The sequence below is a fragment of the Anneissia japonica genome, unplaced genomic scaffold, assembly GCF_011630105.1.
Source record: "Anneissia japonica isolate Jap-2015-1 unplaced genomic scaffold, ASM1163010v1 scaffold585_len4108843_cov191, whole genome shotgun sequence".
NCBI classification, from domain to species: Eukaryota; Metazoa; Echinodermata; class Crinoidea; order Comatulida; family Comatulidae; genus Anneissia; species Anneissia japonica.
In genome coordinates, this window is record NW_022716829.1 from 2,623,503 (window position 1) to 2,648,700 (window position 25,198).

At 31.7% G+C, this 25,198-nt stretch overlaps 2 protein-coding genes and 1 long non-coding RNA gene across 3 annotated transcripts in view; 1 reads left to right on the forward strand and 2 right to left on the reverse strand.

Moving 5' to 3' along the window:
- Window positions 1-1,367: 1,367 nt before the first annotated feature.
- Window positions 1,368-10,639, forward strand: LOC117109968 (sphingosine-1-phosphate lyase 1-like). The gene is made up of 10 exons (XM_033252485.1): window positions 1,368-1,495; window positions 2,889-2,977; window positions 3,649-3,757; window positions 4,264-4,362; window positions 4,493-4,639; window positions 5,018-5,138; window positions 5,660-5,777; window positions 5,955-6,101; window positions 6,577-6,697; window positions 7,271-10,639. Exons 1-10 carry the CDS (start codon window positions 1,430-1,432, stop codon window positions 7,403-7,405), a joined length of 1,152 nt encoding a protein of 383 aa, XP_033108376.1. The 5' UTR covers window positions 1,368-1,429; the 3' UTR covers window positions 7,406-10,639.
- A 533-nt stretch (window positions 10,640-11,172) lies between these two features.
- On the reverse strand, window positions 11,173-12,352 carry LOC117109970. Its single transcript, XR_004445610.1, has 2 exons — window positions 12,220-12,352; window positions 11,173-12,189 (listed from the first exon to the last, which is right to left on the reverse strand). It is a non-coding gene; the product is annotated as an uncharacterized LOC117109970 (long non-coding RNA).
- A 5,685-nt stretch (window positions 12,353-18,037) lies between these two features.
- LOC117109996 (zinc finger CCHC domain-containing protein 24-like) overlaps window positions 18,038-25,198 on the reverse strand; it is a 30,010-nt gene continuing 22,849 nt past the window's right edge. The window contains exons 3-4 of the mRNA XM_033252529.1: window positions 20,485-20,649; window positions 18,038-19,304 (exon numbers count right to left, since the gene is read on the reverse strand). Of these exons, the coding sequence (XP_033108420.1) occupies window positions 19,191-19,304; window positions 20,485-20,649 (279 nt within the window). The 3' untranslated portion in view covers window positions 18,038-19,190. The remainder of the gene's footprint in view (window positions 19,305-20,484; window positions 20,650-25,198) is intronic.

Genomic DNA, 25,198 nt, shown 5'->3' on the forward strand with positions numbered 1-25,198 from the left:
TAGTTTGAATTAAACACCCACATTTAGATCATGTCACTCAACTCAACCAGAGCCCTATGCTCCCATAAAGGCCTGTGCAACTAGAATGAAAATATAATGAGTCATAAAAATGCCAGAGTTGAGATAAATTATAAAATGAGTGATCACTCTTGAATGTAAATTCACAAATAAAATGACAAGAAAATATATAATCGCCAAAAAAAACTAAAGAAATTATTGTGCTTGCCAGATGATGTAAGTATGGAATTAGAATGTAAAACATTAAAAAGACTACTGTAGCAAACAGATACAAACAAAAAACTAAATAGTCATACACCAAAATTGAGAGACAATTCATCAATAAAACCAAATCAACAATACATTTTCAAAAATTATTACTTTAAATTTTAAACCTAACAACTTGAGATTAATCAGTATCAACAATTTACAATATGCACACACTCTATCCCAAATGAATTTGATGTAGTGTTTGCTTCATATTTTATTAGATTTACGGCGAGTTTCACTTTACTAATTATAGTTGCTATAATTGTCATTGTTATATTATTATTATTATTATTATCATTATGCTATTGTTGTACTATTGTAGTACTATTTTATTACTTACTTACAAATTGTTAACCAATTACTGAAAATATTAATTGATAGCACATCTAGACCTCTGCTAAAACAGCAGCAGAAACAGATACGATCTTTTGCTAATTACTGTATGTGTACATTGAAATAGCTTTTTAAGGCTTAGACTTGTTTTTAATTCTTTTTCATTTTATCGTTTAATTAATCCATGATGGTAATAACGTAGAGCGAAATGCTAGGCCTCTGATAGTCCTCAAGTCGTATTTGCCAGGTTCTCGGAAATGTTCATTTAAAATTTGGCGAAAATGGTGTATACACGACATTCAGTATAAGTTACGTTGATTCAACAGTGTGTTAAAACCATAACAAACCTCTATATTATCAGTAATAATGTCTGTGACAACAGCAAGCATCAGTAATTTTCATAGTCCTGTTTTATTAGACCTCCCATGTGTCTAATAAAATGAAAATAAAATGACAAGAAAATATATAATCGCCAAAAAAAACTAAAGAAATTATTGTGCTTGCCAGATGATATAAGTATGGAATTAGAATGTAAAACATTAAAAAGACTACTGTAGCAAACAAATACAAACAAAAAACTAAATAGTCATACACCAAAATTGAGAGACAATTCATCAATAAAACCAAATCAACAATACATTTTCAAAAATTATTACTTTAAATTTTAAACCTAACAACTTGAGTTTAATCAATATCAACAATTTACAATATGCACACACTCTATCCCAAATAAGTTTGATGTAGTGTTTGCTTCATATTTTATTAGATTTACGGTGAGTTTGCGTGGACAAATCCGCTCCACCCAGATGTGTTCCCGGCAGTTAGGAAAATGGAAGCTGAGGTTATTGCAATGTGTCTCAGTATGTTCAACGGAGGACCAGGGTCTTGTGGTACGGTAAGTGGCAATTGATGCAATCATCCATATTATCTATTGAAAATTTATTTTTTCTTTTTTATACTGGGTATCCTGTTCAATAGTTAACTACTTTCTCATACTAACCCCAGTATTCTTAAAACAAACTGTAGACGTAGTTCGAGCTAAAACTTCAAAATTACGTCATTTAGTATTCTTAAAACAAACTTCGACTAGCACTACGACTAAATCACACGAACCTTGACAAAAGTGATACTCCGCAGGTCGATATCTAGTCAGCCTAGTGTCAGGCTATATCGTCGAATTGAAATATTTACCCTACTAAAAACGTGCTTTTTGTAACTCGCAATAGAGTGAAATGAATGTATAAGTAGGTCCAATGTGTATTCGGTGTATTCAACAAAACAGACACGAAGATTAGCTTCCAAAAGACAAAATTATTATGTTTTACTAGCCACATGTGATTGTTCCTGATTTGCATGAAATCCCCTAGCGTTGTGGTCACGTAGCTTCATAGTAACATGGAGGGAAAAATCTGTTTCTTTCCTCCATAATCGTAACTACAACAAAGATGGCGCCACCCTCGATCAGGCTCAACAATAAGATTTTTTCTAAGAAAGCAATTTTTCAGTGACTGTTCAAATTTGCTGTCGTTATATGTTAACAACTAATATAGTTATTATTATAGAAAATTAATTAAGCGAATGATGGTCTAATATGAATTATGAGGAAATATTTTTTAAACGATAGACGGTAGCTTAATATTCACCTGCGTTACCGGATCTCCAAAATTTCGTCGCCTATTAAAATGAGCTTTATTCATTAGATAGTTTAATAGTCGTGGTTTGCCAGCCGTCTTCAGTTGAACTAAAACTAGGACTTGATTTAGCCGTAGTTAGAACTTCGACTATGTTGTTTATGAATAGAAATTGAAGTTGAATTGAATATTTTGGTTTGACAAGATTTGAATTAACTGATCATTAAGTCCACATTAGCAATTGTAGATAAACTTTGATTTCCTCTAATGTAATAGCTCCATGGTATTGTGCCGCTCTCTGGTGTATATTTAACAAAGAGATCATTGAAGGTCTGTTTTAATAATGCATTCTGTACTTGTTGCAACAACCTATGCATAATTGTAATAGGCCTACCAGCATGAAGTGTATCTGACCATAGAGGTAGGTATTATAGTAGTACCTTTTATGAGTATCTGAGAATTCTATTCACAGATTTATGAACCATGGTAATTTAACTTCAAATTAAATATGATAATTATGTTTATGAATTCCAAATCAATAGTGTTCATTTGTAATGGCCTTGGGATGTATAATTCAAAGACAGGATATCAATTTTCATGAATTTTGCAATTTTTGTTTTCTAACTTTTTCATTTTGAACATGTGTTTTAATTACAGGTGACCTCTGGTGGTACTGAGAGCATCCTAATGGCTTGCTTAGCATATCGTAGTATCTGGTTTGATAAAGGTATCCTGTATCCTGAAATGTAAGTTGCCGGGCTATCATTAAAACTATTTTATTTTTTAAATTTTATTTCATTTCACATCCAAAAGCAGGGAGCCCGCTTCTTACAAAATAGAATTTCCCAATTATTCTTATTACAGCTGCTAATACTTTTACTAAGTGTGCAGTACTGACTGACTCCTAACAGGAAGAACAACTTGGGCAATAAATTCATTAACTGCCTCCACTCCCTAAAGCCGGGCACCCACTGCATTGTATGACGATTGTACGACAGTCGTACGCCCGTCAGCCACCACCCTGTGAGCGAGCACAAGAGGATGCGACACCGTCTGCTGATTGTCAGCGGCAGTCTGAACGGATTTTCATTAAAAATGATCCTTTGCGCGTGCGTCGTGTCGTTGCATTTTCCATTGAATCACCTGTGTAGAATGGGTCAATTCAATTCAATTTATAACATTAAAACAGTAAATATAGTAATAATGGTAGTTGATGAAAAGAAAACATTTTAGAAACTCTTTTATTGATGCCTTACTAGTAGCTTGTACAGCTGTATTCAAAAGTGTTACAACATTTAAGTTCAGACTAAGAAAATACCAGTTTGATCAGCAATTCTCCAGTTATTCTCACTCATTTTAGCATGATGAATACAACCATGCACCTTATTAAATTTGTTTATTTTTTTTTTGTTCTTAGACTGGCTCCCATTAGCGTTCATGCTGCCTTCAACAAAGCAGCATATTACTTCAAGATGAAGCTAGTACACGTGCCTATTGACCCTGAAACCTCTCAGGTCAACGTGAAGGTATGCTAAACTCAAAAATATAATTGTGGCAAGTTATATTACATTTCATTGTTATTGTAAAAGCGTAAAGGAATAAACTATAAATTGCAGTGTGATTGTGCTGAATTGTATATGGGCGTGGTTTCATGACTACCTAGCAGCTGTTAAGAGGTGCTAATAGTAGCTACATGTTCACATCATTCCACAACGACAGGGGCTGAATGAACCATAGTATCGGGGTAACCCCCTACTCTTCCGAAAGATGCAATGTGTTCTTTAAAGTGCACACGAGCCGGATGTATACACAGGACCTCCATTGTAAGTCCTTATCCGAGAAGACTTGGTTCTACCAACCCAACCCTTGGTGAGGAGCTGCTGGAACCAGCGCCGATGTTAAGGCTGTAGTTAGCGATGCCCCTGCCTAACTGCTTGGCCACTCAACTCACCACAAAATCAAAGTAAATTCTTTTGTTCTTGATCTTCAAAATGTGTTTGCTTAACCAATTAAATTTATTGTCCTTTGAAAGGCTATGAAGAAGCTGATTAACAAGAAGACGTGCATGCTGGTTGGATCGGCACCAGCATTTCCTCACGGAATAATTGATCCTATTGCCGACATTGCAGCTGTGAGTATATAAAATCCCTGTTTTTGAGTGATGTACATAATGTTTAATAAAAAATATTCTTTAAAAAAAGTTATAATAAATGAGTTGGTGTTGAAATTCAAAAATATATTCATTCATTTTTATCTAACAGTTAGGTCGTCGTTATGGTATTCCTGTCCACGTAGACTGCTGCTTAGGTGGTTTCTTGGTACCATTCATGAATAAGGCCGGTTTCAACATCCCATCATGTGATTTCTCTGTTGATGGAGTCACTAGCATTTCAGCGGATACCCACAAAGTAATTATACAAGATACATTTATTGACAAAATATAATTTAAAGCTGAAGCAAATGTATATATTGAAATATAAATAAAGTAGATTGCACAAATCTATATAAACGTAATTCTAACGAAATATTCCAGTCAAAAACAACCAAATTTATTTGAATTTTATTAAGGAATCTGATTTTATTAAAATATTTAACAAGTTTATAAAATATTGTTAATTTAAAGCAAGTAGGGCAGTGAAAAACATGAATTTACATTAACAATTTAAGCTAAAATTAATATATGTAAAGAAATTTTTACATTAAAATATAAACATTTTGGACCCCACAAAAGCTTCCAGATAAATGATTGATTGAAGTGGTAATTTTCAAACTTTTTCACCTTGTAGTATGGATTTGCTCCAAAAGGCTCATCTGTCATCTTGTATAGCGACAAGAAATGGCGGGCCCGCCAATACTACGTTAATCCTGACTGGCAGGGCGGTATCTATGCCTCACCTGGTTTGGCAGGTTAGTACCGACAATAAAAAAATGAACTTATTAATGATTCCTTCAGGCTTTAGTTTCTGAAGTACATATCACTGCTTATAATAAAGTGTTCAATGAGGTGTTTATTTAGCTATCTTCCAGCCTAACAAATCACTTCACATTACTACCCTACTCGTTTAAATCAGTAATAATCATCCAATATGTATATTCTCCTTCCAAGAAAGTATTCCTAATTATGCATAAAAAAATCGGGATGGCCTGAATCATTCAGTAAAAAATATTGCCAGTCTACTAAGTACATATTATTTATGCACTTGGATTGAAAGTAAAGCATGGATATGTGGTGCCTTGCCAAAGGCACAGGCAAATCCCTATCATGGTCTGCCAACTCCAAATTTTGGTTTCCAGACCAAAACTCCCTGGCAGGTACTCCCACTACATTTAGTATTGTTGATTAGTCCTCATTTTTGTAATTTCTGAGGAGAGGACTATTGATAATTTGCTGAACTGACCCCATTTCTGCATGTGTCTGTTCATTGCAGGAAGCAGGGCTGGTGCAATTGTTGCAGCTTGTTGGGCAACGATGATTTATTTTGGAGAGTCTGGTTACATAGCAAGTACCAAGAAGATTGTGTCAACAACTAGATATATAGCAGAACAGTATGTGATCACACTTACTTGCTTATCACCTTTACCTGAATAAAGTGACTATTACCAAAAATAGAACACCCCCAAAAAATAATAGAATCAACCATCTTAAATGCATTTGTTACTAATCATGATGAAGAAATATGTTTTTTGTGAATTTAATTAGTTACTTTTACTCTCTTTTTTTAGACTTGGAAAAATAAATGGTATTTTTGTGTATGGTAAACCGAAGGTGAGCGTGGTTGCAATTGGGTCACATGACTTTAATATATACCGGTTGTCCAGCGCTTTAAACAAAAAAGGATGGAATCTGAATGTACTTCAGTTCCCCGCAAGGTACAATTATACCAGCTGTAAAAAGAGTAAAGAAAGTTATTCACTATCTTATTACTGTATTGTCTGTTGATTATAGTGATGTTTTTAATGCTAATGATATTGTTGATTATGGTGGTGATGCTGTTTGTGGCAATGACAATTATGACGATAATTATAATAATGATGGTATTGATGATGAGGATGAATATTATGTTAGTCATTGGTGATGATTATTGTGATGATGTGTTTATTTATACAGTATTGATGATAGGTATTGATGATGTGGATAATTATGGATGATATGAATGATTATTATTATAAACAGTCTGCAAATTTAAAGATTGAATATGTCTGTAAATCACTGAAAATGATTTATTTTGTTATCTGTTACTCGATGAAATTTAAATGAGCAATTTATAATTTATTTAGGTGTTTTTTTTTGGTTTTTTTTGGAAAACAGTAAATCTTTAACCAAACCAATTTTTCTTTGCCACAGCTTTCATTTGTGTGTGACAATGCGTCAAACAAGTAAAGGTGTAGCTGATGAATTTGTCCAAGATGTCCGCAACCTCACGGCAGAAATCATGAAAGATCCAAAAAAGAAAGCAGATGGTGCTGTAAGTTCACACAGTCATATAGGCATAATACTGCTATAGTGAAATCCATTAGTTCTCTCTTGTTCAATACAAATTCAAAATAAATATTCAGGTGTTCGTAACCTAAATAGTTGGATTATCTCATTCCGCTTACTTTTAATATTTGGGAGTCAGTAGACACTTAGCTATTGTCTGGAAAACGGGTGGAGGTGCATGATGGAATATTGCCTCATAAACTGTAGGAATGCGTCATAAGCTGAAGTTATGAAATATGATGCCAAGCCCAGATAAGACCAGTCCTAGAAAGAACTGGAAAGTCAACAATCTGTTTTGTACATTTATACAATTGAATTGCTGGTAGCCTATTTTCTTATTAGTAAATCTGTAAATAGATGAAAATTGAATTGTTTTGGTTTTGTGTCTCACTGGAATTGGATAAATTTTTGATTAGAAATTCAGTGTTTTACTTCAAGATTCCAGATTACTATACAGACAGAAACTAGTTTCATTCATTCATAAAGTTTTTACTTTGGGGGGTGGGGTTTTTTTTTGTTCAGTATCAATATATTCAAAGTGAATTGCTTCTGTTTGCAGGCTGCTATTTATGGCATGGCTCAAAGTATTCCGGATCGATCGATGGTCAGTGAAATTGCAGAAGCTTTCCTTGATTCCTGCTTCAGCACAGCGTCAACCACGGCCACCAATGGGACTACCACCAGTCACAGATAAGATCCTCCCATTCACAGTAACATGTAGATTTTACTCTACAGTGTTTAGTATGTAATGCTTGAACAAACTGACCTTTAAACCTACCTATATTATATATTAAATTCCATTAAATTCTTTCAGATGCAACGTTCAATGCAATGTATATAAATTTGAACCAAAGTGCTGAGCCAGTTTAAATATTACTGCCATACGCCCGCAATTTCGGTTAATTATTGTCGTGGTTTTATTTCTAAAATAACCATCAGTTATGCAGTTTTAAGGATTAGAGTACTTTTTTAATTCTTAATAATTAATACTTTTAATAATATACTATTGTATTATGGTTTATGAAATTTCCATTCTGATTCAATTTCAAAATCTAACCAACATCATAGGCAAGATGTAGCTTGGTGGTAAGAAGCGATACGTTCCTAATAATGAAAGTGCAATTGTAGAACAGTAATCAAATGTTCCACAAAGCTCTGCCCCTTGAATATTGTTTCTAAGATCCACAAAAGAAACATAGCTTAGCGTGTGGATGTAAACTTGTTTGTGGGACAAAATTCCTGGCCTTGTCTATTGAATAACATGTTCTGATTTTTTTTGTCACTCGCTCACTTGTTAATTTTGTCACTTTAGAAAGGTCCATAGTATACTGTACTACCTTCAGGTTATCTTCTATTCTATCCCCAAAAAGTGAAAGGTATTCCTAGAGAAAGGCAGACGAGTATGTGGACATATATAAACTTTTGTGTTTGTGAGACATACACATGTTCCTCCCCTGCCTGTTGAATAACATCCTTTGATTGGTTAAAGTTTGACACTGGAAAGGCCCATATTATACTACCACTAGGCTATTCCCTTCCCCTAAAAGTCGACTAGCCCTTTTCCTAAAGTTTATTCTAACCCCACCTCTTAAATGTGGACCATACGCTCCCTGTCAGTGTAGTTTATTCATCCTCCTTGTGGACTATGCCCTCATAATGGTATAATAATAGTACCATTCCTCCCTTTTGAGAATGGACTAAAATGTGTTGAATTGTGAAGTACAGTACCTCAAATATTACACAAAGCATGTGAACATTTTGAAAAGTTGAGAAGTAACAGTTGTTTTGTTAGTTGGTTTGTATCGTAATTATAAGCAGATAATAACCTATGTTAGTTTCCGTAGCAATAACTTGATTGAATCTTCAAATCATATTCATTGATTATATTTATACTTGATGGCCCTAATATTAGCTTCTCAGTAATGTAGAGCATAATGGCCACCCTCATTAAATATTGTTAAATAAAGAGGTTAACATAAAATAATATATAACATAATGAAATTGTATGTATAACGCCATACTTATTTTGTTAACTGTACCATGTAATTTTGTTCATAAACATGTATGCAAGTTATATTGTCTGTGTTATTAAAGCTATTAAAATTTTAAAATAAAAGTAAAAATATTTGAATTTCTTAGTTTGTTAATTAAGTTATTAGCTCCTCACTGATAGATGTCACCTTTATAAACTACAGGTATTGTTCCAAAAAGTGAACAAAGAATTTTGAATAAAATTCTAGCCTTATCTGTAAGACATGCATATTCATATCAAGGTAATTCACACAACATAGATTTGTTGATTGACCTTAGATATAGGCATGCACAGTTGAAACTACTAAATATCTTATCAGCATATGCATTTAATACCATTAATCATTTTTTGTGCATAGACCCATTGATTGGTACAGTAGTCTTTATTTAGAGTTTCGTAGTATAATCTGTTAATCAGCAAAAAAATAATTTTTAAAATCTCATTTGAACTTGATAACTTAGTTGACCTTTTAAAATGAGCAATTCAACATTTAATGAGCATTATTTATACTGATCTCTATAATAATGGATGGATTGCTCACTGGCCATTCACTGTACAGTAAAAAGTGAAGCCACCGGCACCATATGCAACAGCCCAAGTAACATACCAATCTAGTTATGGCATTTGTTTAAATTACTGTATTGTTAAAAAATGACAATTCTTGCAATACTTATTAATACAAAAATTAAATTTTATGAAATGTTTTTTTCACATCTACTAACCACTGGAGAACGTCGCATTGGGGTTCTAAAGTTTTGCTTTCTGATGCTGTATTCATGGCATTTTGGACTGCCCAAAATCGTGCCAGGTGGCTTCACTAAAACCAGCCAATGAGCAATCCAGCCATTATAATAGAGATCAGTGGTATTTTACTAGCTGTAACACAATTTTGCTTATCATTAAGATAAGAGTTGGAGTACACCCTCTTGGAAAAAACTGTGTAAGCAGACTTTCTACTGCTAATATCCACTGCCTGAAGGAGAGGTCTTCCAGGTTCTATGACAGACAGCTCTCCAACATGGTGCCAAATGGCTTCACTAAAATCAGCCAATGAGCAATCCAGCCATTAAATAGAGATCAGTGGCATTTTACTAGCTGTAACACAATTTTGCTTATCATTTAAATAAGAGTTGGAGTGCGCCCTCTTGAAAAATCTGTGTAAGCAGATTTTTTACTGCTAATATCCACTGCCTGAATGAGAGGTCTTTCAGGTCCTATCACAGACAGCAATGTTACGCATGTATATTCTGTATGATATATGTGACCCTAGCTTACAAACGGGCTGTAAATTCGCACTGCACTGTATTGAGAAACAAGCCTCAATACCCAGAATAGTGCGTAGAATGTGAATTTTGTGTGAATTAGGTTTTTGTGTAATAAATAAAGTATGACTATTAATCTTACTATTCCTGAAGTTTGAGTTTAAAATTCCAACTGTAAGAGGTAAAATTTAGCCATTTTCGGATGGGAGCTAATGAAAAATGAATAGAAACCTGCCGAAAATAAAAGCATTTTTCTCAAAACTTGATTTAAGAATGGTGATAGATGACAATTACTCAAATGGTCATAACTTTGCTTCCAGATACCTGATTGAATTCATTTAACTGTCATTTTAAAGTAAATGATATGTTCTATGCCATTATAACAAAAACTCATTTTGGCCTGAGGACGAGTTTACAGCCCGTTTGTGAGCTTGGGTCACATATATCATATAATTTGCATGCATCCAAAGAATATCTTAATTTGGTGGTGTCAAGTTTGCATAAACTTGACACACATTTTTATATTGTTGTACGATGTATTTTTAATATAATAATATTAACATTATATAGAAAACTTCTATATATACTTAGGTTTGATACACATTAAAGGAAGATGAAACTAAAAACCAGTAAATTTATAACAATGTTTATTAATTTTCTTCATGCATGTTTCAAATTTTACTTTTGAGTACAAAATATAATGACAAAAACTTGCTTAAAAGCATTTATTCAAATCCCTAGTAGAAAAGGTAAACAATATTGGACCAGCCCACCACAAATCTATATTTTTTTTCAAGAAATATTATATCATATCCATAACACAAGGGCAACCTTTCACACTGATACTTGTCCAGAACATCAGACAACCAACTTTTTGTCACTAAAAATATCCTTTTTTGGATACACATTGTCCAATCAACAAGTATTGGAAACGCTTGAACAAAGCAACAACAAACTCACTCAAAAAGGCACTGAATTTGACTTGGGATTGCAGAATGCATCCTGTTACGTTAAACTTGCAAGATCATTGGTACTAGACCAACAGGTCAGCGAAACAAACCCACACAAACGGCTAAGCACAAGCTACATACAGTAGTACTTTCTAATTACTTTACCAGAGAGGCGCTAAATATGCCTCAATTCAAAAACCAAAAAGGTGTACCTCCAACCAAACAAACATTTCATTTTTAGTTTTAGTGCAGTACCTTTATGCTGCACAACCAATAAGGCAACGCTGTACAACTTTCCATGTGCTACAGCTTACTGGAAAATAACCATTAGGGGCAGATGAAAGGATAGTGAGCCACCCCAAGATGGTAAAGTTAATTGTACCCCTAAACAACAACGCTGTACATTATACTATCTCTTAACAGTAATAAAACCCTACTTGCATTTGGTTTGTGTTATGAATACAGGTTTTAAAATGCTTGTTTTAATGATAAATGTCGCAACATTAACAAAACCAGAGTGAAGAAAAAAACATATACTGTAGATCTAATAAAATGTACAGTAACACACTGTGACTATACAACTTAAATTTCCATAAACTGCTAACAATTGTAACATAATATGAATATGAACTCTTCATATGCTAGGTAAATGAACAATGCTTGTATCTGAATTCTAAGTATGTACATACCGTCATGAAAACCTATAATATATACATATTATTATATAAGATAATCTTGGTTTACTCAATCTGGAAATGAATATTCAACAGTTCCATTCATAGTCAAGAGTTCATTTTCTCAAAATATAACTTCATACAAAAAATTAAACCTCCATACATTAAATTAAAATACCTGAATAATAACTATGATTACTATTTAACAAAATATATATAGTACACAGCAAACAATCTATAAGAAAACTTACTTTTACATTTTTACTTAAAAAAGTTTGAATGGGGAGGTACTGTAATATATTGGTACCTCTGCAATTTTCAGTACAACACTGTTCTGTTTTTGCTCACTTCAAAACTGATTTTATGTCTGTTAATTTATTGGTGTTTGTGATACAGTAGATTTTAGGTTTATCAATCATCATATATCAAAAATATGAGATCAGGTATCACTCATGCTACACAGCAACATATATATCACTTACAATTAGAGATTTATATATAATGTTTAGCAATGATTTATTTTATTAATCAGTATCATATGCCAAACACAAAAACTTTGCCTTTGATGGCAATGTTAAAAGAACATTTACCATGAATACATTATAATGCATAAACTATGTATTTTATTTTAGCCGAGTCTGTATTTCCATGTTATTTATATATACATATAGCCACCATGTGTAAAACCTTCTTGCAAATGCAAAGATAAATAAAATTATACTGAATTAAATCTAGGTACAAAACAGATTATTACTGTACCTCCTTAGAATATGATAAAATTGCAGTTTATGTTCAATACAATTATTAGTATAGGCTATGGGACCTAAGTAAAGATATCATGTGTAAAAAAGTTATTCTTTTTTCAATAGACTTGTATGGATATACAGTATCATGTACAACAGAATACAGTACCATAATTGTTAGACTGAAGATGACACATAAGAGCATTCATGTATTTAAGGAAAGTAAGAGTTATATTACAAATCCCATCGTATCAGTATTAATATCTGTAAAAAGTGGGTGTCTAGAAAAGTAGGAAGTTGCTCCATTTTCATTACACTGCTATGAATATACATTATCAATCAAATTCCACAATAGGATATCACAATTTTATGATAAAATATTTCATGAGCTTCTCCCTGAGCTATTATTGTCATTTTGTGTGACTTAAAATGAACTATGATTAAACTTTCTAGGGTAAAAAAGAAACACAAACAAGTTCATAAAACTTGGTAACATTCTATTTTATTATAGTGACACACCCAATTGATTTTAAATATTTACTGTTAAAAAACTCTCACAAGTTAGAAAAAACTTTTTAGGAAAAATATATACTGTATATATCACACTGTTAGATTCTGGTATTTTGAACATTATTATTAAATGTTATTGTTATAAAAACTTTCATCAAACCAGGGAGTCGTTATGAAACATTTCCTAACAAAGGCACTAGTACACAATAACATACCAGTAAAGGTCAGAGTTCAGTGATGTCATTGGAGTAAAGGAATGCCTTGAATTCCAATTCAAGCTAAGGTCAGTCTGCCTTGTGCTCACTGCTTGTCTAGTTCCATAATAACCAACAGTGAACCAGTGTGTAAAATATTAATAACCGAAATATAATAGTCAAGTAAAATATTAATAACCGAAATATAATAGTCAAGCATAAGGTTTCTAGCAGTATTTACTTAACTTTTTATCATGTAAACATAGATTTTCTTATGTAAGGCCCTATAAAAAAGTAATTAGTTTATCACCCTATCTAGGCTGGAAAAGTGATGGGTTGGGGGGAGGTGGGGCAGGCTTTATATTTTTTTATTTTGCTAAAGCCAAATATCACCTTTGGGTGGTTTTCTGGTGCATTGATATTTTAAGTAAAATACATGATTGAGATAATACATTCAATATCTATAACTATTTACTAAAAAAATATTTTTAAAAATAGTTTTTTTCAAAAATGTTTTCTTTTTTAATTACCATAGAAGACATGTGGGCAAGGGTGATAAACTAATCATTTTTTTTTTATTAGGACTTATATAATATAATGGTATATAGCATATTTGTATTAGAAATTAATGATATTGTATTTAAATAAATCTCTAGGTATGGTATAATTATTATTTTCCATGTCATCATCCCAGATAAGCTGTAGTCTCCACATAAGGCATTGGTTGACTGTCGGCCTACACAGTGTGCCTAGCTTTTACAAGTTTTCAATCATGGTTATTTTTTTTCTTCAAGATATATATAGCAGATTTGTTCATTTGGATTGGTCATCAGAATGGCATTCACATGAGCTTCATGACACATTCTGTAGCATATGTCATAGGCCCTATCTCTTTTGCAGTACAAAATACTTAATTGAGTTGTCCAATTTAAGTGAAAAAGACAGACAATTATTTAATATGTCTGTCAATATATATGTCATTGTTTTACCATTCCACTCATTTGAGAATTACTAATTCTTTTGTTTATTAAAACCTGTTTTCCCAAGCTCATCAAAGTCCTGATATATTCTAGTAGGCTATGGAATTCATTTGCATTCTGCATTTGATACCACAAGCAAAAACTTGTGGAAGTAATTTTTATAAATTAATTATGAATTTTTTTATGCATGACCCCTAATTTAAATGCCAATAATTATTTATTTCAAATAGTCTTAGATCAAAGAGGAAAGAACATGACACTAATTATAACATATGAACTCTGACCCTGGCATCCTTCCTCCATAGCAACCATGTTTCATTCTATATTAAGTACATAATTTACCATATTGCTTGTTAGTTGAAAATAACATTCAGGAAATCCTACATTAAAGTTTTCTCAGGCAAATTCGAAACTTGAACAAAAACTCGAGTGATCAACAACTTATGGGAAGACATTTTCAGCTTTCCTTCTTTGATCTGAATTTTCTATCACATTTTTGGTTAAAGCTAAAGAACATTTAAACTTCAAATGCATATATATGTCTGTGTGTTGAAAATAAGATAACTCTAAAAAAAATAGTTAATATGCACACATAAAAATAGCCTTGTTAATTATACAACAACCGGCATATATCTGACAGTTATAGTGTTAAATGAAAATTAATTCTTAATTCCGTAAAACATTTTATAGTTGTTCTATAAAATACAACATGTAATGTGAAGTTAGTATATACATAACAATAAATTGATCAATATGAAACTGAGTAAATAATTATAATCATTTGTGATAAGAGCTAACCATATGCTATTTAGCATATTTACTGCATTTATATTCTAAATTATAACATCAGACAAAAGCATAGCAAATTCACATTCCTGCCACTAAACAATGCTATACAGGGTACCAGGATTAATTTTGAGATCAGAACATTCAAGTAATGTTTATAATGTCAGTGTGAACTCCTATCAATTAGCGCTAGAACATTATTCTAACCTAGGATGCCATTAATCACAGCAAACTCATAATTCAAAATCTGTTACATTATATCTCAAGAGAAAATTACATGAATAAAATATAGTCCAGTACATTTAGATTTAATGAACAAAAGTAATCACATCTAGTGAAGATGTGTTTGTACAGTTGGCCTATTCACTGTCAATTTGAAATTTCTATAGTTGCCAATATAAATTATTTAAGTAGAATAGCTAAAAAGGAATTAAAATAGTCGAGCTTTGCATAGTAAAATATTCATAGCTTTGGTTTTTAGCCTATTTGAAAAGAATAACATCACAGGGATAGGAAATACGTAATTAGACCAAAGTTATTTATTTATTTTCAAAAACATGTTTTTCTGCTTTACCCATCTTTCTACCACTTCATCCAGACTAGAAAATGCTATAGAAATTAAGTCATTCTTGTCCGCTACAAGTATCTTTATGTAATTTAGCCAGAACTAAGATGAGATATACCAGTCTGTGCGAATAGTAACCATTTTTTAAAGTAAGGGGAAGTGGGAGGGGGGAGGCCTCATCTCATTTTTTAAGTAACCCATATAAGAAACATGTTTTTAATTTTCCCTATGAAATATGAGAATATAAACTTATAATGTTCAAAAGCTTATGTAAAAAACAATGTTATCTCTTCAATATCCTAATATACACAGCAAACTTAGAAGAGTGTGAAAAACAAATAATTGAAAGTATATTTTCTACATGGAACACCTCTATCTGCTAATGTTTTTTTTTTTTTTATCATTAGTACTATTAATATGTTCAAATATTTTTTTTCTTGAAAAATATTAATTTTGCAGGCTTAGTCAAACAATAGCAAACTTTACATATTCAGATGTAAGTCAACATCTCAACTGCAAAATATTTATCATTTATATTAAATAGTTTCATCTCCTCACTTCTGTGTAAATGAATCAAGGTTACAAAGATTATGATCACATCGGTTGCTATAGTTACATACACAAGCATTACTTTCAAGTTAATCAAATACTAAATATACAGTACCTGAACAGAAATATTTGTTCCAAGTTATCAGAACTAAGCATATTAATTTTTAAATAGAAGCAAGTATTTTCACATAAAATAAACATTAACAGACTGTTACAGTAGTCATAAATAGGTTAGGCTTTAAAATACAATTATTTACAAAACAAATTCTTCATCTGATTGAGGTATTTTAATATACTACAGAGGATACACTGTACTGTATAAAATAATTCAAAACATGCAGGAAAATACAGTAGCAGGAACAATTTTTTATATATGTAGTAGATTCACATTTTATTTTTATCATTCTGATAATTTGAATGAATTTCCAATTCAGTTTTAACAGATTTTTTTTTTCTAAAATCTAAAGAAATCAGCCAAATACTAGGTTTTCCCAAAAAGTAAACAATTCAATTCAACCGAGAGGCCTCCCTTGTTCAAACAATTTTTTTATGAGTACTGATATTAGTAAATTTAGTATTTTTAAAATCATCTTGAAAGTAATGTCTTGTTTACAAGAAACTTTATCTACATTTTATTATAAACATTTTCATTTAATCTACAAATATTAGTATCAATAATATTATCAATATTTATATTATATCCTTTTTTTACGTTTAAAACAATATGATAAGACTAGCTAGCTATATACACATCAAATGGCTAAGTAAAATGAACTTGTTAATTAAATATTGTACTTTTTTAGTACATACTATACAGTAAAGTATGTACTATAAATCCTCGTATTTTGAGAAACGTGAAAGGCTTGCTCTTGGATTCGACCCACATCAAACTTAAAAACCATATACACACAAACTGTTTCCTCATAAATATTGTAACGACAAGACGAGGTACAAATTATTAAAAATTTAGTAACATCTAAAATTATGAAAACAGCAATCAACTGAATATTCACAAATTGTAACAAAGAGCCCACTTTGAATAACCTATTTCATGTATTATATAAATAATTAACACTTGAATCATCATTTTATATAATATATCAATATATAAACACTGTTGCTTCTGATAATCTACATATATGGACCCTTGGAATAACCAATAATTTCTATAACCAGTCTAAAATCAATATCTTCAAAACAAAAACTGGAATAAATTTATATGCTCGATAACTTACATTGGCCATTAATATTTTCCAAAAAAATATGTAAAAATTAAAGTTGATTGTTTACATCAAGAACTAATTAATTTTGAAACATGAAAGCTTAAAACTAACTTGATTTTAAAACACAAAAGGAGGTAAAAGGAATAGCATTAAATCATACAGATAATAAATCTCAGATTTTGTACCAACAACAATCAAAAGGTTACATTCCAAAATTGGAAATCTTCCAAAAATGATTTTAACAGACGTTTCACTGTTTTTTTTCATCAGTCAATGGTCAAACCAAAGGAATTTTCATAATGACCTTGTAGTGTCCATTTGCAAGCAACATACCCTTTGCAGTAATTTCTATGGGCCATAAAACCCACTAAACTAATAAATCTTCAAACCTTAAGAAAAATTTGAACCAAATAAAGAATATACCACAAGAAAAACTCCCAGACAAGAAAACAGATTTTTGTTTATGTTTGGGCATAAATATTTGGATCTATCTGAAAATAATTAATACAAATATGTTAACAAAATGTAAGTAGAAATGTGCAGAAATTTGTTTTAAAATTTCATATAACACTATTGTTAGAGTTTTCAGTGGCGGATCCAGGGGGGGGGGGGTTCAAACGAACCCTCCTCTGTGAAGAAATGTAACAAAATATATAGACTGGGTCCTGGGTTACAAAAGGCATGCTCACCTACCTAGGCATAGGTTAGCAGATCGGACAAACTAGGCTTAGCCCAACTAACATTCGATTAAATACAATTAAAAACATTGTTTTTGGCTCGACGTCGTAATAATTTATGTACAAAAGTGTTCTTAATCGGTTCATCGATCTATAAGAAAGACTATGCATCCAACTACTCAATATTGTTGGAATATAGGCCTAATAATGTATTGACTATATCTTTGATTTTCTTCTATGGTATAGGCCTAAGAATGAGATAAAATCTTTTTTTAAGAGGGGTAAAACCTTGAATTTTGAAGAAATCATTAAAGGGACCCCTCTTTCATTTTCAGGTTTTTGGGAAAAATTTTGAAACCCCTCCCCCCCCCCCCCCTCTTTCAAATCCTGGATCCGCCCCTGGTTTTTACTTGGCAGCACTAGGCAATCATTCTTTGACAAACACTTTAGCACCAATAATCCTAGGGCTAAATAGCACACATTATTTAGTTTACAAAGTTACCCTATTATTAAAACATGTTTATACATCAATTCATGACTATTGCTGAAATTAATTTTCTTTCAATTCTTTAGCTCACCACACTTTCTAACGAAGACATCTCCTGATAAAACACTAGATTTTAAAAACAGATTACACATCAAACCATTTGAAAATTAATTTGGTTGGTTGCTTATTCATAAAACAAAATAAATAACCAACATGTGAAACACATTCTCACAGTAGCACCTAAATACAAATTATCAGAAACAAACCGTGTTGCTTGCACAGTGAAACTTGTACTTTTCTATATGAATACTTCATTTAACAAATCTAATAGGAGTATAGTATAAGGTGCTCATCCAGATTTAGTGGTCTGGATTACTAGAACACAAATATCTTAAGAATATTCGATAGCATACGATGCTGCATAAACTGGGTTAAAAATATCGGAATAAAAATTGCCAGTATACATATATGTACAGTTGTGGAGACATTATAATTTTTGACACAGAAGTTGTTGCTTTTTACACTGTCATGGTAGGTGGAATGCAGTTTATGGTAACTACATAATCTTTGACAACAAATATTACACTACTTTTCTCATACTTGTCTTTGATATGTCACATATTTTGACAATTAAAAACAACCGTGCTAGTAACGCCAATGTCTCATACTAGATGTACATCAAACCAAAGATTAAGGCGTTGCCAAATATATCTGATATATCATCATAAGTTAAGACAGGAACTACCACGAGTTGAGAAACGACATTCTTGTTTTGGTGCAGATCAGCAAACGAAATGTAGAACCGATTAAGTACAAGCCAGAAGATAACACTACATAAAACATTGGGCTATTGGACTCGTCGGCAATAGTAACCAAGAGCTTTGCACTTTTCACAGAGATGTTGTGGATGCTCTTTACTCTGGTCTGACACATCAAGTCCATCTGGCTTCTCAAGAGGGCGCTAGATAAGAAAGATTTACAAAATAGTTTTTAACAACAGCTCATAAAATAATGTCTTACGAATAAAAGGATTTTTAATATCAATTGATATTTTGTAATTGAAATGAACTAGACACAAGTGTATTGAAAACAGATATCATGTAAATAACTTTACATATAAAATTTAAATGTCATAATGAATTTAAATATTGAAACTTAACTATGTGACTTCCTGACACAAAATGAGGCTGTTGCACGAAATGGCAAAAATGTGATAATTTAGAATAAGCATATAAAAATAGATGAAAAAACAAACTTCAAAGCCAAACCACTTAAATTTTTATATCACTATTGGGATGTAGTGCAGTATTTAAAAGATTTTAATGTCATGGTTTGACCTACTGTAATAAGCCAAGCAGAATAGCCAAATATATAGACAAACATACTACACTCTAGTAGTAGTATATAAAATGCTGAATACCCATATTTACCAAAATTAACATTCAATTTATTTAGTTCTTACAGGTTGTGCAAACCAAATCATTTTGCAGTGGACAGAGTCATATACAAGTTTCCCACCCCTGGAAATTTTTTTTAGTAGTTAATCGTCACCTTACATCACCTTACTTTGCCTGCTAACACCCTCACTTAATCATCGAGCATCCACCCAACAAAACCTCTGTTCCCCCATTAGCACCCACACCAACTACCATCAATACTTGTAGATATATAACAGACAGTGGAGGACTAAAAATTTAATCACCATGATTCACCTTTGATAATGATAATACACTATTATTTTATGAGATATGTGGGCTTAGTAATGTTCCTTGCATAAACAAGTACCCAAGTAGGATGTGTCTAAAGTCAATTTTTATGCTTCCTCTTCTCTGCTTTGATTGGCTATAAAAAGGAAGTTGTTACAAACCCAAGTTCCGAAATCTATCTCTTTGTGTTTGTGACAGTAAGTTGAAGGTTGTAATAAAAGATTATCTTTCAATCCAATCATCAAAACATACTGTATAAACAATCATTTATACTATAATTTTGGAGAAAAATAGAATTTGCTAACAGGAATATTTCCGGATACACAAAGTAAATTTTGAACTTTATGCTTAGATGCTTAATATTGTAACATTCAATAAACAGGGTACTGTAAATTGAAATATGTCAATTAGTAATGAATATTCATAAGAACTAACCTGTTTATGAGGATATACATTAATGTGGCACTTGATACACTCTTGTCCCATGTTGGCCCAACTGTTTCCGCTCATCCATTTGCGTTTGCACTTTGGACACTTGTACTCACCAAAACATCGCTTCTTGCCCTGGTAGGGTGTTAAACCTTCTCCTTTAGGTCTAGCCTGGAGTGTGCAACAAAACAAATAAATAACTTTTAATTGCATGAATGAGGTACACTAAAAAGATATTACTTATTCAATCATTTTAATTTGCTGCAAATCAGCTACTGTACTTTCATAGGAATTATTTTTGTGTACATAAGTACTATAAAGTGAGTACAGATATTTCAAATTAAAAAGCTCAAGAGATTTAGAAAGGGATTTCCACAATAAATCAACACCGGTAATAGTGTAATTATGCTGTAAAGCTGGTTTTAAATAATACAAAAATCAAAGATGTTTTTAATTACATTCAGAAATGTAAATTTATACTATAACATTATTTACCCTTAATTATGAAAACAAATTACTTAGTAAAGATGCTTCAAGCCTAAGCCGGACACTCACTGCTGATTGTCAGTGGCAATCTGAACAGATCCTCATTAAAAAGACGATCTGTTGGGTCCGCGTCTTCGCGTGCGTTCTTCGTTGCGTCGCCGTCGCATGCAGTGAGTAACTGGCTTTAGACAAATTTTGTAAAAAGTATGCTAAGATTGCATGCTCCAGACGATCAGAAGTTAAGTCAACCCCAGTTTAATGCAAATTTATTATATTGTACCTGGTATTGTTGCGATTTGAATAATAATTCGTATTATTAAATTTCTCTACGTGGTATACTGCAAGTATTAATATATATTATTAAATTATTAGTATTATTTACTTTATTTAAACAACTATTTTTCTTAATTATATTAGGTGCTATGTATTTATTTACTGTATTTCATAAATTACAGTCGTTACTCTATAATGTTCTGGAACTAATTAATTAATTAACTAATTAATGTATAATTGAGGGAGGGGGTAAATGAGAGTAGAATAGAATTGTTTTTTGGGGTTTTTTTTCATTTTTACTAATTTCATGTGGTTCAAATTAGAAAAAGGAGTGCGTGGGGGAGGGATATATTTGTGTGTTATATGGGGTGTGTACTATAATATTGTATTATTTTAAGTTCATTTTCTAATTTCTCAGTTTTAGTTATTTTAAAGTTTGCATTTATTTTGTTGAATTTGTATTAAGTGTACAGTATTTAAGTGACTCCATATCTTGTTCACAAAATAAATAATTATTTTGGGTTTATTTATAGGGAATTTTAAATATTTGATGCAATATTCTATAGATTTGAAGTGATGAAATAATCTAGACTGAAAAAAAGCAAGACTGTTAGCAAAACCAATTTTGTTTAACTTTTGCGCTCAACATCTTGAAGTATCCCCACATCATTCAGATCCACTTTCCTTGCCTATCCTTTATGGAAATACAATTCACTTCCTATTTTTCCATACAGTTACATTCTAAGAATGTCCCTGTAGTATCCTCAGATACCAGTCAGTCTGGGACCTTATGAGATCATCCCTCTATGAGTAAATGTCTGGACTGGAAAAGAATCCAGAAAAAGTAAAGGATTCATAACACATGTTTAGATTAGAATGCATTCAATAACCTGAAGAATGCTTACGTTATCAGTAATTAATTCTGAAATGTAAAGATACTCCAACTTGAGTTGATGTGATGATGAGATGCTCCAAAAATGTCAGGATAATGCAAGGGGAGGAGATAACAGCAGGGCCTACCCCAGCACTGTACTTTAAAGTTAGGATCCAGAGAAAAAAAAATGCTGATAAGTTGTACAATTTATTTTCTTAGACACAAAAAAACTATTTAAAAACTAGTTGGGGGTGGGGAAGGGGAATATAAACCATCTTTTTCCACCTTTTCCCCTCAATTTTTATTAAATATTCAAAAATCTGTATCTCATTAACCATTTCTCTAATTTTTTCATCACACTTTTGTGTCTTAGAAAAATCAGTTGCATAAAAAATAAAATTAAAAAATTAAAATTAAAATTTAAAAAAAATAAAAATAAAAATAAAAATAATTTTTCCTCTGCAGCTTGGCTTTAAGTTGTTATTCTGATGAAACTTATACTGTATCTTGCATGATCTTTGGATACGTCTAACCATGGAGGAATTAGAACTAATTTCTCCATGGTCTAACACTGCGAGCAGATCGATTTATTTACTTACAGATGATGTTAAAAGTCATATGTTGATTTTCCCAACTATTGGTAAGGTTTGTTATTGATAATTTTCTTTGGTTTGGTCTAAAATTATGAACTTAGTAATATAGGCCTATATATAATGTAATTCATTTTTTCTAACATGTTCATAATATAATAATAATAACTTTATTTTCAAATGGAGATACTTGATTCACAAAAATTGTGTTTTTCACAAGGCCGTTTTGACTTAACATAAATACAACTATATACAAATTTTGTATAAAAAAATAATACAAACGTAAAGTAATTAATAACTTGATTAGCTTACTACAGTAAATGTTTTGAAAGTATACAAAAGTTATATAAAAATGAAATTTTAAAAAAAGGTAGGAAAAGTTATTATCGTAATTGTGTATGGATTAGATAAAATAAAATTATTTATAGCAAAATTAATTAATTGAAGTGAAATCTGAGTAGAGTGTACTGTAAGTATTCTTGCCAAATTTAAGTTTTCTTTTTTTGCCCAAGAGCAAGTAGTTCTAATTCGTACTGCAGTAGCAGCTGCGTAGATGGCTAAGAAATATTCAAATACTGTTGACTGTTTTTTCAATTCCAAGTCAAAAAATGTTTTGTTGACAACAGGTAAATGAATCTGTCGAATTCAATTGGCTTATCTTTTAGCTTCTATGTTTTCAGCTAACATGACTGAAGTTTATAAGCTAAGTATAAAAATATGACAAAGTGAAATAACACAAAATAAAGTTCAATAGTGTAAATCAACATCAAAGCAGAAAAAAAGTTGTTCACTATTATGAGAATAGGTCAACAATTACAATATGTTTCACATTGGTGCATGTATTGTAGTTCCTGAGTAATAATTGTCTGGTCAGTTGACTAGTACCTTAAATGCTCGGATAAGTGCTGCACCAAACCTGATTTTTTCGAAAAAGTGCCGCAGCATTTAATCAAGAGTATATTTCCCCGGTTGTAATGAAACACTTAGAGAAGCAGGGTTTTAAATACAATGTAACTATATAGTTTTAAAGTGAATAAATAACACAATAAAGCCTTTCTTTATAAACGTTTATTTACGATGACGTATGATCTTTGATAGGCCTACTGAACTACGGGAATACGTGAGATAGGTAACAATATTACGGGCATAGAAATTGCCATGCCAATATTTTTTTTATAAGCGCCACTCTCGAATAAGCGCCGCACTGAAGCCTCCACAAATTTCATAAGTGCCGCGGCGCTTATTCGAGCATTTAAGGTATTCATTTCCAGAGGCTACTTGAGTGGTTTATCTGTCTCTCTGGAGTCAACCATGACTCATTAGATGACTTAAAATCACTTCCATTCAACAACAATGAAACCAACAGTTGGAAGAGGAGGTTGATGTATAGTAAAAAAGCATCAGATTTGAATAATGTCAGATATTGTTAAATTAAGGTCAGAATCTAGCAATGGATGGAGTCATTTTTCAGCAATACACACCTAATAAAATAATGAATTTGAAAAGAAATTAGACAATTCCTTGGTCTTTTATAGCAGGCTAGTATTACCAGGGAGTTGGTATTACCAACCCAAAATCTAGAGATTGATACCACTAACAAGATTTTAAAGTATAGATACAAGCACAATTCTATCAATAAAGTTTGGATTTTAAAGTGCATCACTTTCCATCCTCCAATGTTATTTTATTTATGGCCTAGAACAGTGGTTCCCAACCTTTTTGCATTCGTGGACCCCCCGGGATATTTCAAAAATCTTCACAGACCCCTATGTCTAAATATTACTACCATAATTCTCCATATTTAGATTTTAGATAGACGATGATTTGCCACGAAAGTACAACATTAAACAGCATTCATAGAAACCACCTACAGTAAACTCCAACATGGTTGGGGCTGAGGCGCATAATTTCTATGTACGTATGGCACTATCATGTGCCTCTCCTATACTAAACATCTTTACATAAAGTATACATAAAAAAACAATATAAAACATTCTAACAGGATCACCAAAATATTGGAATTAAAAAATACAATGCCTGTTAAAAAATTTTTAGAGTGAAACGAAGTCTATGTTATTATGTCAAAAGTACTGTACACTTCATTATTGACAAGCATAATTGGCAGTAAGAATAAAATTTTTATCACACTGCTGTAGGACAAGAAATATACCGAATCATGAAAACATTTTTGAGGACTCCCAAATTGTTCGCGGACCCCTTGCGGACCTTTTTGACTTGGCGAACCCCGAGATTATTTTTTGCGGACCCAAAGAGGTGTGTAAACCCCAGGTTAGGAACCTCTGGCCTAGAATATTTAAATTGTTTAAATAATACTATTACTGTAAGTTTCTGAAAAGATTACAGAATATTGTACATTAATTTGAACGAAAAATTTTAATATAAGTATTTGATTAGAAGTAATCATCATCTTCAGAGCATCAACATGTAAATTTAGTTAACAGATATTTTAGTGGAATATAAAGCCTATACTATACAC